At 60.1% G+C, this 13,290-nt stretch overlaps 1 protein-coding gene across 1 annotated transcript in view; it reads left to right on the forward strand.

Annotated features, from left to right (window-relative positions):
- The window catches only part of NFATC1 (nuclear factor of activated T cells 1), a 71,864-nt gene that overhangs the window by 26,616 nt on the left and 31,958 nt on the right, over nucleotides 1–13,290 (forward strand). The window contains exon 3 of the mRNA XM_064371985.1: nucleotides 6,951–7,110. Coding sequence (XP_064228055.1) covers nucleotides 6,951–7,110 — 160 coding nt within the window. The remainder of the gene's footprint in view (nucleotides 1–6,950; nucleotides 7,111–13,290) is intronic.

A 13,290-nucleotide genomic window follows, 5' to 3' on the forward strand; every position in this document is an offset into this window, starting at 1 on the left:
CCAGCCGAGGTGACTGCGAGCTCTGTGAGCCGAGCCGGGCCGTCTTGGCACCGCTGGAAACGGAGTCGGTCCATGGCTGCTTCGTGCCCCACCCGTGTCAGCTTGTGCAGTGAGACACTCCCGGTTTTGGTTCTGGTTTTATAAGCCATCCGTGGCGCGTGTGATCTGAGGCTGCTCTCTGCCAGAGCTTCATCTGAGTCGTGACAGATGGGTCCTGAACCTGGGGCATCTGAGAAGGTGTGTGGGGTCTGGGAACAGCCCGTGTGTGCAGGGACTGGATCTGCCCCCTCGTGAACTGGGGATGAGGGGGCGGGGGGGCACTTCCCCTCCCCCCACCACACTTGCTGTCCAGCCCTGGAGCGAAGCCGAGAGGACTCCAGCAGCTACTGTTCTGGAGGTCAGGGGAGCGAGGGAGAGGGACGGTGTACAGCGTGGGACCTGCTGCCCAGGGGCGCTGGGACCCCGCAGTGTGTCCCCGTTCCCACTGCCCAGGGGCGCTGGGACCCCACAGTGCTTCCCCATTTCCCCTGAGCCTGGGTTCCCAACGAGCTCCTTCTGCTTCCTGAGCATCGCCTCCTCCCCTTGAGCTGCAGGGAACATTCAAGAGCCCTGGAAGGTGCTTTCTCCGGTCTGCATAGTTTTTCTGGGAGGGAGAGACGCTGACGTGGGGGGCTTTGTGGAAAGCTGCTCTGACCCATGTGTGAGCATTCAGGAGGCCCCCACAGGGAGCTGGGTGAGGGCTGGGTCTGCCTCGGGGTCAGGGCTCGGGGGCAGGAGCTCAGCTCTCACCCGTCCCAGGGCAGGGCAGGGCGGATAGAGGGGTGGGGACGATAGTGGGGCTGCCGGGCCTGGGATCGGGGGGCCTGTGTCCAAAGCCTTCATGACGCTCTCCAGACAGCAGTGGGCTTGGGGGGGCGGGGGCGGGGCACATAGAGAGGAGATGACTCTGATTTTCCGAAGTCCTGGCCGTGCCCCAGTCCCACGTGGTGGAGCCTCAGGACGCCGTCAATTCTTATGAAACCCCAAGTTTGTCCTTTAAAACAAAACCTCTGCACCCTGGCCTCTCAGCCCAGATCCTGCGCACTCCGGTCTGTGGTTTTGACTTTGGTTTGAGTTCCTGGGCTGGGTGTCCCTGGCTGGCGGGGCTGTAGCCGTGGCACTTGTCTGAGGACTGAGCCTGCCCAGCCTCTCCCCAAAGGCGGCATCCTGGGCCCCCTCCCATGGGCAGACCCCGGAGCCACTTGCCCAGCCTGGGACCAGGGACGCGCCAGGACGGACAGGGACAGTGGGTGAGCCGTAGGTGGGCCATGGGTGGGCCATGGCCACTGGTGCCTACACTGCTGTCCCGGTGGCACCCGTGGCTGGAGGGGCTGCCCTGCATCCCGAGTGTCACCAAGGGGGCAGGAGGGTGGGGTTGAGTGTCCCTGCCTTTCTGGTCCCACCGTGGTCCCAATCACCCACTTCTCGTCTGCCCATGTCTCTGCAAAAGCATCTTTTCTGCCAGCTCGTGAGGCCCAGGGCCGCCTTCCTCCCGGGCACAGAGCCTGCATCCCACGTGGAGAGGAGGCTCCGCCCACGGCCTCAGAGCCCGGTGGCTTTGGCTTCAGGGCGGGGTGCGTGGGAGCCAGCCCACTGTCCAGGAGCGTGGCTGCCAGGGCCTCTGGGTGACCCCCAGGTGGGACAGCGGTGGCCCCAGGCCTCTTCCCGATTCCTGATATCCCAACATTGTCTGAGCTATGTGAGCCGCCGAGCCCCCGAGCCCCCGAGCCCCCGAGCCCCGGCCTGCCTGGCAGGATTTTGTGAAAGGCACTGTCTTGGGACATGGAAGAAAACCACGTGGTCTGTGGGGGCATCCCTGGGGCGGGGTGTGGGAGGGCGGAGGCTGCGTCCCGAGGCCGGGCCCAGCCGGGGGTCGGGAGTCATGTCGGGGTGACGCACAGACGCCGCCACGCTGCTGTGTCTGAGAAACGGGCGTGTGCGGGCCCACCTGGGCTCTGCCGGCCAGACTCCGGGCCGCCCTCCAGGAAGGCCGACCTCGCCCGGGCGGGCAGAGCTTTCTCAGGCCCAGTTCTGCCGGCACAGGTCGGGGCGAGGCTGGCCTCGGCGGGGCTGCTGACCGCTGGCCGCTGGGTGGTCCTGGGCGGCTCCAGACGCACGAGCCCGAAGAGCCAGAGGCTGCGTCACTTCAGGGAAATGCACTCACCGTCTCTCTCTCTCTGTCTCTCACTGTGTCTCCCAGTCTGTCTCTGTCTCCTGCTCTCTGTCTCTTTCTGTGTCTTTCTCTGTCTCTCTGTCTCTTGCTCTGTCTCTTTCTGTCTGTCTCTGTCTCTCGCTCTCTTTCTGTCTTACTCTCTGTCTCTGTCTGTCTCTCTATCTCTGACTCTCTGTCTCTCTCAGCCTCTGATTCTCTGACTGTCTCTCTGTCTCTGTGTCTCGCTCTGTTTCTCTCTGTGTGTCTCTTTCTTTATCTCACTCGATCTCTGTCTCTGTCTCTCTGTCTCTGTCTCTGGCTGATTCTCTCTGTCTCTTTCTCTCTCTGTCTCTGTCTCTCTGTATCTGTCTCTCTATCTCTGACTGTCTCTCTCAGTCTCTGATTCTCTATCTCTGTCTCTGTCTCTCGCTCTGTGTCTCTCTGTGTGTCTCTTTCTGTCTCTCTGTCTCTGTCTCTCTGTTTCTGGCTGATTCTCTGTCTCTCTCAGTCTCTGTCTCTTTCTCTGTCTCTGTGTCTCTGTCTGTCTGTCTCTCTCTCACTCTCCCTTAATTAAGGGGAAAAAACCCCAAACAGCCAAATGGCCATGAGGCCTGTAGCTGCCGGCCGAGGAGAGGCTGCAAGGTGACCCTGAAACCTTTGCTGTCCCGGAGCTGCCCCCGAGTCTTTCAGGCGGACTTGGCCCTGCCGAGCTCGGGGTCTGTCACTTCGTGTGTCTTGAAGCTGCAGGAATCATGAGCAGCCTTCACAGTTTTCACCTAAACAGTGAGCGTGTACAGGCTTAACCCTCGGAAAATCAGAATGAAAGGATTTTACCCAAAACGCTTAAAGAAAAGAGCCGCGTCAGCCCTGGGCTTCTGCCGCCGAGGGCAGTTCCCGGCGGGGTGGGGGCAGCTCAGGAGGAGAGGACTTTTCAGGGGACGTGGCCTTTCTAACGGGGAGGGACCCGCCAGGCCTCAGGCTCAGCTCCGGAAAGTGAAGCCCGTTCACCGGGCGGGGATGTGCAGAGCAGAGGTTCTCCATTCAAGGGTTACGCTTGAACTTGGGAGGTGGAGACTGCACTTAGCCAAGGTCACTCCACTTCACTCCAGCCTGCGCCACAGAGCAAGATTCCAGCTCAAAAAAGAAAGAAAGAAAGAGAGAGAGAAAAAGAAAGGAAGAAAGGAAGGAGGGAGGGAGGATGGAGGGGGGAGGGAGGGAGGAGGGAAGGAAGGAAGGAGGGAGGGAAGGAAGGAGGGAGGAGGGAGGGAAGGAAGGAGGGAGGGAGGAGGGAGAGAGGAGGGAGGGAAGAAAGGAGGGAGGGAAGAGGGAGGAAAGGAAGGAGGGAGGGAGGATGGAGGGGGGAGGGAGGGAAGGAGGGAGGAAAGGAAGGAGGGAGGGAGGATGGAGGGGGGAGGGAGGGAGGAGGGAGGGAGGAGGGAGGGAAGGAAGGAGGGAGGGAGGATGGAGGGGGAGGAAGGGAGGAGGGAGGGAGACACCCAGTGGGTCTGTGAGTGTTGGTCACTGTGCAGGCTGAGTGGATGCTGTACGCAAATTTCACTCGAGTTTTTTATTTTTTATTTTTTATTTTTTAGATTGCATTGAGTCTCGCTCTTTAAAAAAATTGACTCAAGTTGAAGATGAATTAGAAGTTACTGGAATTATTATCAGTTCTGAGCCCAGGGCTTCAGCAAGCGAGTTGCAGCTCTGGGGACTGTGGCTGGTCAGAGACCCCCAACAGCAGCACAGCTGCCCACGGCCGCCCCAGGCTTCGCCCCCCACCCCAAGAAGGAAGCCCGTGGGGTGGGGCGGGGTGGGGCGGGGGCTGCAGCATCCCTGTCTCCGCAGCTCAGGCACCTCCCCCGTCCGTTTGGGCCCTTTTTTTCTGAACCAGAGACACAAATTTGTAGAGCTGCCAAATTCATGCTGAAAATTTCTAACTAAAACCAATCAACTTAATTCATTTTGTAAACCGTTCTTGCTTTAAGCTGTGCACACACCGTGTTGCTAGATCTGCAGATGATTCCAGAGCCAAGTGCGTGGGTCAGCAGCGGACTTCACGTGTGAGGGTTCTCGTGAGGTCACGACAGCGGTTTTTTTACTGCGCCTTTTCTGTGTTCAGATGTGTTTAGATTCACAAACAGTGAGCGCTGTGGGGCAGTCAGCGGCGGTGTTCCGTGCAGCCGCGCGCGGTGCCGACGTGTACCGTACCGGGCAGCCGTGGGCCGCGCCGCGTGGTCGGGGTGTGCCCTGGCCACCCCGTTGGTGCCCGTGAGTTCCCATGACGACGAAACGGCCTAAGGACGCGCTTCTCAGACCGTGCTGCCGTCAGGTAGTGACACCTGGCTGCGCTCACGCAGTTCCTCTACGTGGCAGTCAAGCGCGAAGTGCGTTCGACGGCTTCATCTTTAGGAAACGCGCCTGCCTTTCCCTCCTTTCTTCACTCCTGCTTTCTCTCACTCTGTCTCTCTCTTAAATTTCATGGGAATCCAGTGAGCCCATTTTTTTCCCACTGTGAATTTTGTTTTCTATTTGTTTCTTTTTCGATTCATAGCAGAAGACAGGTCCGGGGCACCTGAGCCGGGCACCGCCTGGCACCGTCTGTGACTTTTTCTGGCACCTGCCTGTCGGGAAGTGGGCGGTGGCCCCTGTGAAGGGGTCTTTCATTGCCGGGCCCTGCAGCCACCCCCCTCCCTTGCCCAGAAGCACGCAGTCGGCCAGAGCTGTGTGTGGAGAGGCCTTTCTCCAGAGGCTCTTGTCCTTCCCGTGCGGTGCGGGGCGCTCGATTCAGCCGCTTTCCTTCAGCCTGGCAGCGTTAGCTGATACCGGGCACCCACGCTGAGAACCTCATGTGGGACGCAGCTCGGACGCGCCACCCGTGAAGCCGCGTCTTGGAGATTCCTCCGTTAGGAAAGCTGTTGTGGCCGCCGGGTCCACCGGTACCGCAGAGGGAACGTGGGTGGTCAGCCTGCTGGGTGCGTCTTTGGATAAATCCATTTCTAAGTTTTCAAATTACCACGAAGCTTCCAGTGTCACGAAACGTGTAGTCTTGTTAAGGAACATTTCAGGTGTTTGTATTTTTTAAAATGATGTATTTGATTCCATTCAAGCTGCCTCCTGGGCTTTTTCTCTTTGAAGGAGTCTTTTATCCTACTCGTTTTTATTTTATTTGCTTTGAGACGGAGCCTTGCCCGTGGCCCAGGCGGTCTTGGCTCACTGCAGCTTCAGCCTCCCCTAGCTCATGTGATCCTCCCTGCTCAGCCTCCTGTGTAGCTGGGACCACAGGTGTGCACCGCCATGTCCTGCTAATTTTTTCGGTTTGTTTTGTAGAGATGGGGTCTCGCCTTGTTGCCCAGGCTGGTCTTGAACTCCTGAACTCAAGTGATCCGTCCCCATTGGCCTCCCAAAGTGCTGGGATTACAGGCGTGAGCTGCTGCGCCTGGCCTTGCTTCTGTTTTTGAAAAGTCACTTTGGGTTCATGGTGTGTCCTGAGGTGTGGGGACCTTCGGGGGGTGGGTGGCAGTTTCCTTGAACTGGCAGAAGCCCCTGCTCTGAGCCTGTGTCACACGGAACCTGCCCTTCCTTCTGAGAAGCCACCCCATGTGTCCCACGTCTCCGTGGCTTGTACTTAAAACTGGTGTTGAATGACGCGGGCAGCTCTAGGCAGTAACCGAGTGGAGGGCTGAGTGACTGGCCAGTGGGGCTGGTTCTGAAGACGTGGCAGTTGCAGGCCCCGTGTGGACAATGGCCTCGGCAGCCCGGCCGGCCATGGTGCTCGGGGTGAGCCTGTGTGGTGAGGACGGTCAGTGGGCCCTGGGCAGGCTCTGCAAACGTGGCGGTGAGGACGGTCGGTGGCCTCGGCCAGGCTCTGCCCACGTTGCGGTGAGGAGGCGCCCAGCCTCCTGCACAGGGTGGAAGGCGGCTCCTGCATGGATGGTGCTGCACCGGGGCTTCCTGAAGGCCACCCCCTAGATGCAAGAACCCCTCGGGTGCACGGTGTGGCCTGGGGAATGCTGAGTCAGTCCACCGTGGCCTCCTACAGAACGCCCTCAGGAAGACACGCCAAGGGCACGGGCAGAACCTTACCTTAGCCTTCCACCCCAAACACTCATCTCCCGAAAGGATGGGGGCCGTGTGCTCCGAGGGCCGACCCGGCACCTGTCACCCTCCGGGTCACGCAGCTCCTGTCCCTCTGTGCAGAGTCATGGACAGGCTCCCCAGGCCCTCACCGCCGTGCCCTGCCTGCCGCGCTGCCCGCCCCCCCCGCCCCGGCCCTCCATGGACACCCAGTTCCTCCTGCTGACCCTCGGTCGGGCCTTTCTGTTCGTCTTACAGCAGTCGTGGAATTTTGGGGCTGCCGGCGTTGCACACCACGTCTTCCAAACACACCCATTCGTGAAGAGCCCAGTCTCCTGCCCGGCAGCACCTGCACAGCTAGCTCGTGGCGAGGCGAGGTTTGAGCTTCCTGGTTCTTAGACCACAGCTCCTACCTCTTACATGATTTTTAAAAAGATTTTCCGTCAGTTCAAAACCTGTCTTAGTGGAGGGCTGAGTAGCTGATGATAGAAGCCAGTCATGGAGGAAGAGGAGTCTGTTAAGGCTGTGCTTGGAAAATGTTTCCAGAACAGGCGGGCGGTGACCGCAGGTCGTGATGAGTCAGCGTCACGCTGACACAGGCTTGTCAGTCTCGGGTCGGGACCTGCGTTCGGGGTGTCCCAGCGGAAGTACGTGTGGCGCTGACGCCTCCTCTGTTCCCTTCCAGCCCGACCCTGCCTGCCCTGGACTGGCAGCTGCCGTCGCACTCCGGCCCGTACGAGCTCCGGATGGAGGTGCAGCCGAAGTCGCACCACCGCGCCCACTACGAGACGGAGGGCAGCCGCGGGGCGGTGAAGGCGTCGGCCGGAGGACACCCCGTCGTGCAGGTAGGCGCTGTGGCCGGGCTCACACGCCACTCGCTGCTTTTCGGGTCCAGAAGTAACCGTCACCACAGCTAACTGTGCTTGCAGTGTGGACCGTCCCGGCCAGGCCAGCTGCGTGCTCCTTCGCCGTCAGTCCCGGGAGCTGCTCTCCGCCTCTGACCTGGAAGGGAGCGTGGCACGGCCCCTCCTCCGCCGCCGCACGCCCAGGCCCGCTCCCGTTTACAGATTTGCCCAACCGGTCCCGTGCCCGTGGGTGCTGCCTGTGCTGTGGATGTTACGTGGGGTCGATTCTCCCCTCTCCAAAGTCTCTGAACTTGGAGGCAGGGGTTCTCACCAGCAGCACCAGCCTTGCAGTGTCGGGGAGGGTCCTCAGAAATGCAGGTTCTGTGGCCCACCCAGGCCTGCATAGTCGCAAACTCTGGGCTTAGGGCTGCGGCCTGTTTTCAGCAGAGCTGCTGGGGGGCACCAGGGCCCAACTTGCTTCCCGAGGAGAGGAGGAGGAGGAGGCGGCTTTCAGAGAGGGCGTCCCTGCCTGACTGCCCGGGCTCTGGTGTGGCTTCTCGCCTTGTTCACACCTCAGGGGAAAGCCACGTGGAGTTAGGATGTCCGTCTGCTCCCTCCAGGGAGGTGTGCAGTGACCATGCCGGGGACACACAGCGTCTGCCCACACAGCCGTGTCCACCCGTACCCCAGCTTTCTCCAGGGAGGCGCGCGGTGACCATGCCGGGAACACAGAGCGTCTGCCCACACAGCCGTGCCCCTGTGCACCCCAGGCGTCACTGTGGACCCCGGGTGGCCGTGGGTGTCGGCGTTTCCTTCCATCAACCTGTTACCTCATTAGCTCTAGACCCCATGCCCCGGATCTGCTGCTTTGACCACAGAGCAGCAAGTGAGGCCTGCCCCCAGGTCCCAGGGTTCTGGGGCAGCCACAGAGCAGCAAGTGAGGCCTGCCCCCAGGTCCCAGATTCCAGGTTCCAGGGCTCCTGGCCACACACCAACACAGAGGACATTTTCCCAGCACACCCCCACAGGAAAACCCGGGCGCCCCAGCCCCGTTGTTTAGGGAATGATGCAAGCCGGAAGGGGTGCTCGGCGGGGTGCCCCGTGTTTTTATTTCCTTCCATTTAGACAAATAGTGGAGGGAAGGCGGCCGCAGGGACAAATGGCTGTTTGCCAGCACAGCGGCTGGCACGTGGAATTAGCAGGCAGGGCGCTGGGCGAGCGCTTTTGCCGGCACGCGCAGATGATGATGTGATGTTTGTGGCCTGTGTGCTTGATGCCAATTAGTACCTACCTTGTCGGCTGCTTGAAGCAGGGAAAAGCCGGAGACGCGTCAGCGCCCAGCGGCCAGTTTGACATTTAAAGTCTCCGCCTCCCAGGTGGAAAAGGTGGGCAGTGCTGTGCTCGGTCTCTGCAGGTGTCTGCCTCGGTGTTCACTGACCGAAAGCCTGTTATTGCTCAATGGGAAGGAGATTAAAAGGGCCTGGAAATGAGGCTGAGAAGCAGGAGTGAAAATAAAGCAGTAGAGAAGTAATGGCCCGGCCCCCCGTTTGCTGTAAATTGTATCGGTGAGGGGCGCTAGCCGTGCTCGTGGGAGCAGGGCGGGCCGCGTCGCCCCCTTCACCGTGTGCGGATGAGGGCAGCCGCAGGAATCAAGGCTGTTATTTGGAGGATAAAGTGGGACCGTGAGCGTGGAGAGCACTGAGGTTTGGTTTTGTTTTATTTGTTTGTTTGTTTGAGACGGAGCCTCGCTCTGTCGCCCAGGCTGGAGTGCGGTGGTGCGATCACAGCTCACCGCAACCTCTGCCTCCTGGGTTCAAGCAGTTCTCCCGCTGCAGTCTCCCAAATAGCTGGGATTCCAGGCAGCCCTGAGTCTCCGTGGATGTATTTTCACCCATCCTTGAGTATCTTGGGTGCCTGGTGACCCCGTGCCCATGTCTCACGGAATCCCGTCTCTGCTTTTGCCATCCGGGTGTCTTGGGCTTAGGGTGCTGAAATCGGTCAATACAGATGCGATTGAGGGGATCCAGGTGTCCTGGAGGACTCCAGAAGCTTGAAACAGCAATTTAAAATATCTTTAAAATGTACCCTCAAAAATGACTCCAAATCAAATGGCCTGTGTACACGGCAGCAGAACGGGCGAGGCTGGCCCCGTGTCCCACAGGAGGAGCCCTTTCCACTGACGCGCAGGCGAAAACCGTCCCTGCACGGAAAACGTCAGGTCAGCACGTCTCATCTGTGAGAAATTAGTAATTTAACGAGTTTTCTGATACATCTGTGGCAAAGTGAATCTGTATCTATCCCAGTGTGAGGTAAACAGTTAAAGAGAGGGTTTTTTGGGGGTTTGTTTTCTCTTTCAGTTGTTGGACCACAAATTGGATGAAAATAGAATTTGTGCATGATTATAAAACAAATGGAAATAGAAAGTTCTCAGTTGCTGTGGAAGCTCGTAACCACAGAGGTGCCTCCGTGCCATTGGGTTATTTTAGCACGTCCTCTGACACCAACTCCCTTCCTGCTTTTCAGAAGTGAGGCTCTTCGCCTGGCCTGGGGCACAGGGACGAGGCTGCGGGTGGTGGGCGCTGCGGGCGGCGTCAGAGCCCCTGGGAGCCACGGCGGGAGTGTCCTGCGTTTGAGGAATGCTGTTCTCTTTATTGTGAGTCGCCTGTCCGCTACATCTGAAAAAGCTTGTCCAGAAAATCGAAGCCCGGCATCTCCTGAGCACAGATGCACCGTGGCAGAGCCCAGGAGGAGGGTGGCGGGGGCCTGGCGGGGTGGGTGCCGGCTCTCGCGGTCAGGAGCACGTCCTGTACCTGTGCCCCGCGTCCCCGTCCCCACGTGTTTTGCAGCTGGGAAGACAAGCTCAAGAGCAGGAGTGGCGCCTTCTCTCCAGGAAGCATCCAGAGCGTGGGCCCCGGGTTAGGAAAGGGTGCTGGCTCTTCCCCGTGGGTGCTGAGGTGCGGGAGGGATGGCTGGCGTCCGGCTCCTCCTGTGTAGGGCCTTTTCCTTCGGGGGGAAGGAGGCCACCCGCTCCCGTGAGTGCTGAGGGAGCCCTGCTGTCTCCGTGGGAATGTCATTCCTCCGCCGGGAAGAGACCAGCCCAGGCCAGTGCCCACTCTTGTGGCCACAATCTCTTGATCACACTGTCCGCACCCTGAGGCAGCATCAAAGGAACAGCCGTGGTTTAGCCTGAAGGGCGGGGCCCTGGAGCTGTCTGCGAGGGGTCTGGGTGAGGATGGCCGGCAGTCTCTGGTGGACATGGTCCCTGCGGGGTCTGGCGGGACCTCAGCCGTGGTGGTGGCTGCAGCCCCTCTGTGGGGGTGGGGCTTTCGGGTGAGGACAGCCCAGCCCCCGGAGAGTGTGAGGGGGACGGTGAAGAGAGGGGTTCAGCGTGGGCCTCCAGCACGTGGCTGGCCAGCGCCTGTTTAGGCTCACCTTACCCCGGCAGAACAAGTGACTCAAAACCTCCCAGAGGTTCTGGCCGGGCAGGGGTGACCAGCAGCCCGCCCAGCCCTGGCTCCTGCCCACATGGCCCCTCCTGCCCCTGCTCCGGCCCCTACCTGCCCGTTCTCGGTGGACTGGCTTGGATCTGCGATGCCAGGAGCTCTCCAGGCCGCTGTTTGCAGGGAAGGCTGAGGGGCAGCCGCCTGCTCTCTGCTGTCTCCTCACCAGCATTTCTAATGACGCCTGAAAGTGACACACAGGGGACATTTCCCGGCAGCCTCCAGCTTTCCCCCAAATCCCGGCTCACACTGGGTGTCCTTGTGGATGGCACCCTGACAGCCACCACCGTCCACCCTCCACCCTGACTGCAGGCTCTGCCTGTGGGTGAGGTCCTCTGTGCACGCAGCCTCCTCACCCCGGAGGCCCTGTCCTGCGCTCAGTGAGGCTGGGACCGGAGTTCAGGGCGCTCTGGGGGCTGCTGGCTTTTCTTCCCATGTCCCCTCCTCATTCCGACACAGCCTCCGTCCTCCATCCTGCTCGCCTTCTGGGAATGCAGGCAGCCGGCATCAGGCTGGCTCTTGGAGGTTTTCCATCGGGATGGTCTGGATGACGCGGGCCAGGGTTCTTCCCCTCTCTCTGGCCAGGGAGGGTGGCGAAACCCCGTGGACACAGCGCTGAGGCCTTTTCATGCAGCCCACTGCGTTTCCAGGTGTGAAGGTGGAGGCTGGTCCTCCGCCCATGTGTTCCCATCGGGGGACCGTGGCCCTGTCCGAGCAGGAGCTGAGAAGCGTGAGCGGCGCCCGCCTGGGTCACTCTGCCTTGCTTTCCTCCTGTTTTCGGTCGAGCTTCCTTCCTTCGCTCCTGCCCTCTTGGCCTGCTCTGTTCCTCACACTTGTCCCTGCGTCCTGCACACTCCCGGAGGCGGCGGGAAGGGCCCAGGGCCCTGAGGAGGTGTCTTTGCCGTGCATCCCGGCCCTCGGCCCCGATCTCTGCAGCGCCTGCCACCCCATGGGGCCACGTGGAGCTCTGTGGGGTGTAGCCTGACCTCTGACCCAGGGTCAGAGAACACAGGTCCGTTTACCAAGTCACCAAAATAACTTGCCCGATAGCATCTCACCCACCACACAGGAGGCCGGCTCGTGTGAATAATGAATAGGTCACCGGAACGTGAAACAGGAGCCTCGGCCCGTTCCGAAACAGCATTTCAGGTTTGCAGCTGCTGATATCACCGGTCAGGAGGCGGCAGCTGAGTCCCTGGTTTGGGACTTGGCCTCAGCTGCGCGGGTGAGAGGGGCTGGCGGGTCAGGCGAGGACCCAGGGCCGGAAGCCGGACCTGCCCCACGGGGGGCTCCTGGCCTTGCCCCAAGCACAGGACAGGGCTGGCCTGCTGGTGTGCACGGTGGTCTCATGGGCATCTCCCTCAGTCACCCGGCTCGTACGTCAACTTTGCCCCCGTAGTCTGGGGCAGATCTTTCTTCTGTCATGTAAGAAACAACAGCTGAAGACCAAGGAGTGGAGCCCACCCCGCCGGGAGCAGCACGCACTTTCCGACGGTTAAGTGGGCATTGGGCCGGGCTTTGGTTCCGATTCATTCTCGCTTTGTGAGGTGACTTTCCCCAGCCGGCAGGGGCTGGGCAGGGTTAAATATTGTGAGGAGCGGGTTCCTGAGAACCTGTGAGCGCCGTGGGTAGGTGACCACACCATGCACACGTTTCCACCCGGAGCCTCCACCACACTTTGTTACGTGGACTGCGTACCCAGGAGCTCCTGGTTCTCTGCGTGCCCTGCCAGGCAGGCTGTTAGACTAGAAAGCCAGGGAGAGTGGTCACTGGGACACATCATCATTTGCTGAGAGCTCCTGGGTGCCTCTGGGTGCTGTGCAATTGCAGAGCTTCAGACAGCGGTCGCTCTGGCCCGCCCAGGATGCCACGCAGAGAGGCCCACGCACGGGGAGCATGCCACAGGGTGGAAAGTAAAATTCAGGTCCGACCACAAAACCACACGCCACAGTTCCGCTGCTGCCAGACATTGGTGGCCTGCAGGAGGCACGGATTAATTTTTTATGGCCCTGCCTCGGAGCCGAGACAACAGCTCTCTCTTCTTTCAGCAAAATTTCAGGGCCAATGACTGTCCCTTCCCTGGACAGCCAAGCACAGAAACGCCCAGGAAATTTCCCGGTTCCACATACGCCGTCGCTCCCACAGTGCATGTGGCCAGGAGAGCAGATGGGGTTGCCGTCAGGCTGTGTGTGTGTGTGTGTGTGTGTGTGTGTGCGTGTGTGTGTCCGAGGAGCACAGAACTGTGTGTGTGTGTGTGTGTGTGTGTGTGTGTGTATTCCCAGGAGCACAGAACTGTGTGTGTGTGTGTATGTGGTTCCCAGGAGCACAGAACTCTGTGTGTGTGTGTGTGTGCGTGCGCACACGCGTGCGTGTGTGGTTCCCAGGAGCACAGAACTGTGTGTGTGTGGGGGGGGGGTTTCCAGGAGCACAGAATTCTGTGTGTGTGTGTGTGTGTGTGTGTGTGTGTGTGTGTGGTTCCCAGGAGCACAGAACTCTGTGTGTGTGTGTGTGTGTCCGAGGAGCACAGAACTGTGTGTGTGTGTGGTTCCCAGGAGCACAGAATTGTGTGTGTGTGTGTGTATGTGTGTGGTTCCCAGGAGCACAGAACTGTGTGTGTGTGTGTGGTTCCCAGGAGCACAGAACTGTGTGTGTGTGCGTGTGTGGTTCCCAGGAGCACAGA

This window comes from Aotus nancymaae, unplaced genomic scaffold (genome assembly GCF_030222135.1).
Source record: "Aotus nancymaae isolate 86718 unplaced genomic scaffold, 86718_ANA_hifiasm-v0.15.2.pri h1tg000253l, whole genome shotgun sequence".
NCBI lineage: Eukaryota > Metazoa > Chordata > Mammalia > Primates > Aotidae > Aotus > Aotus nancymaae.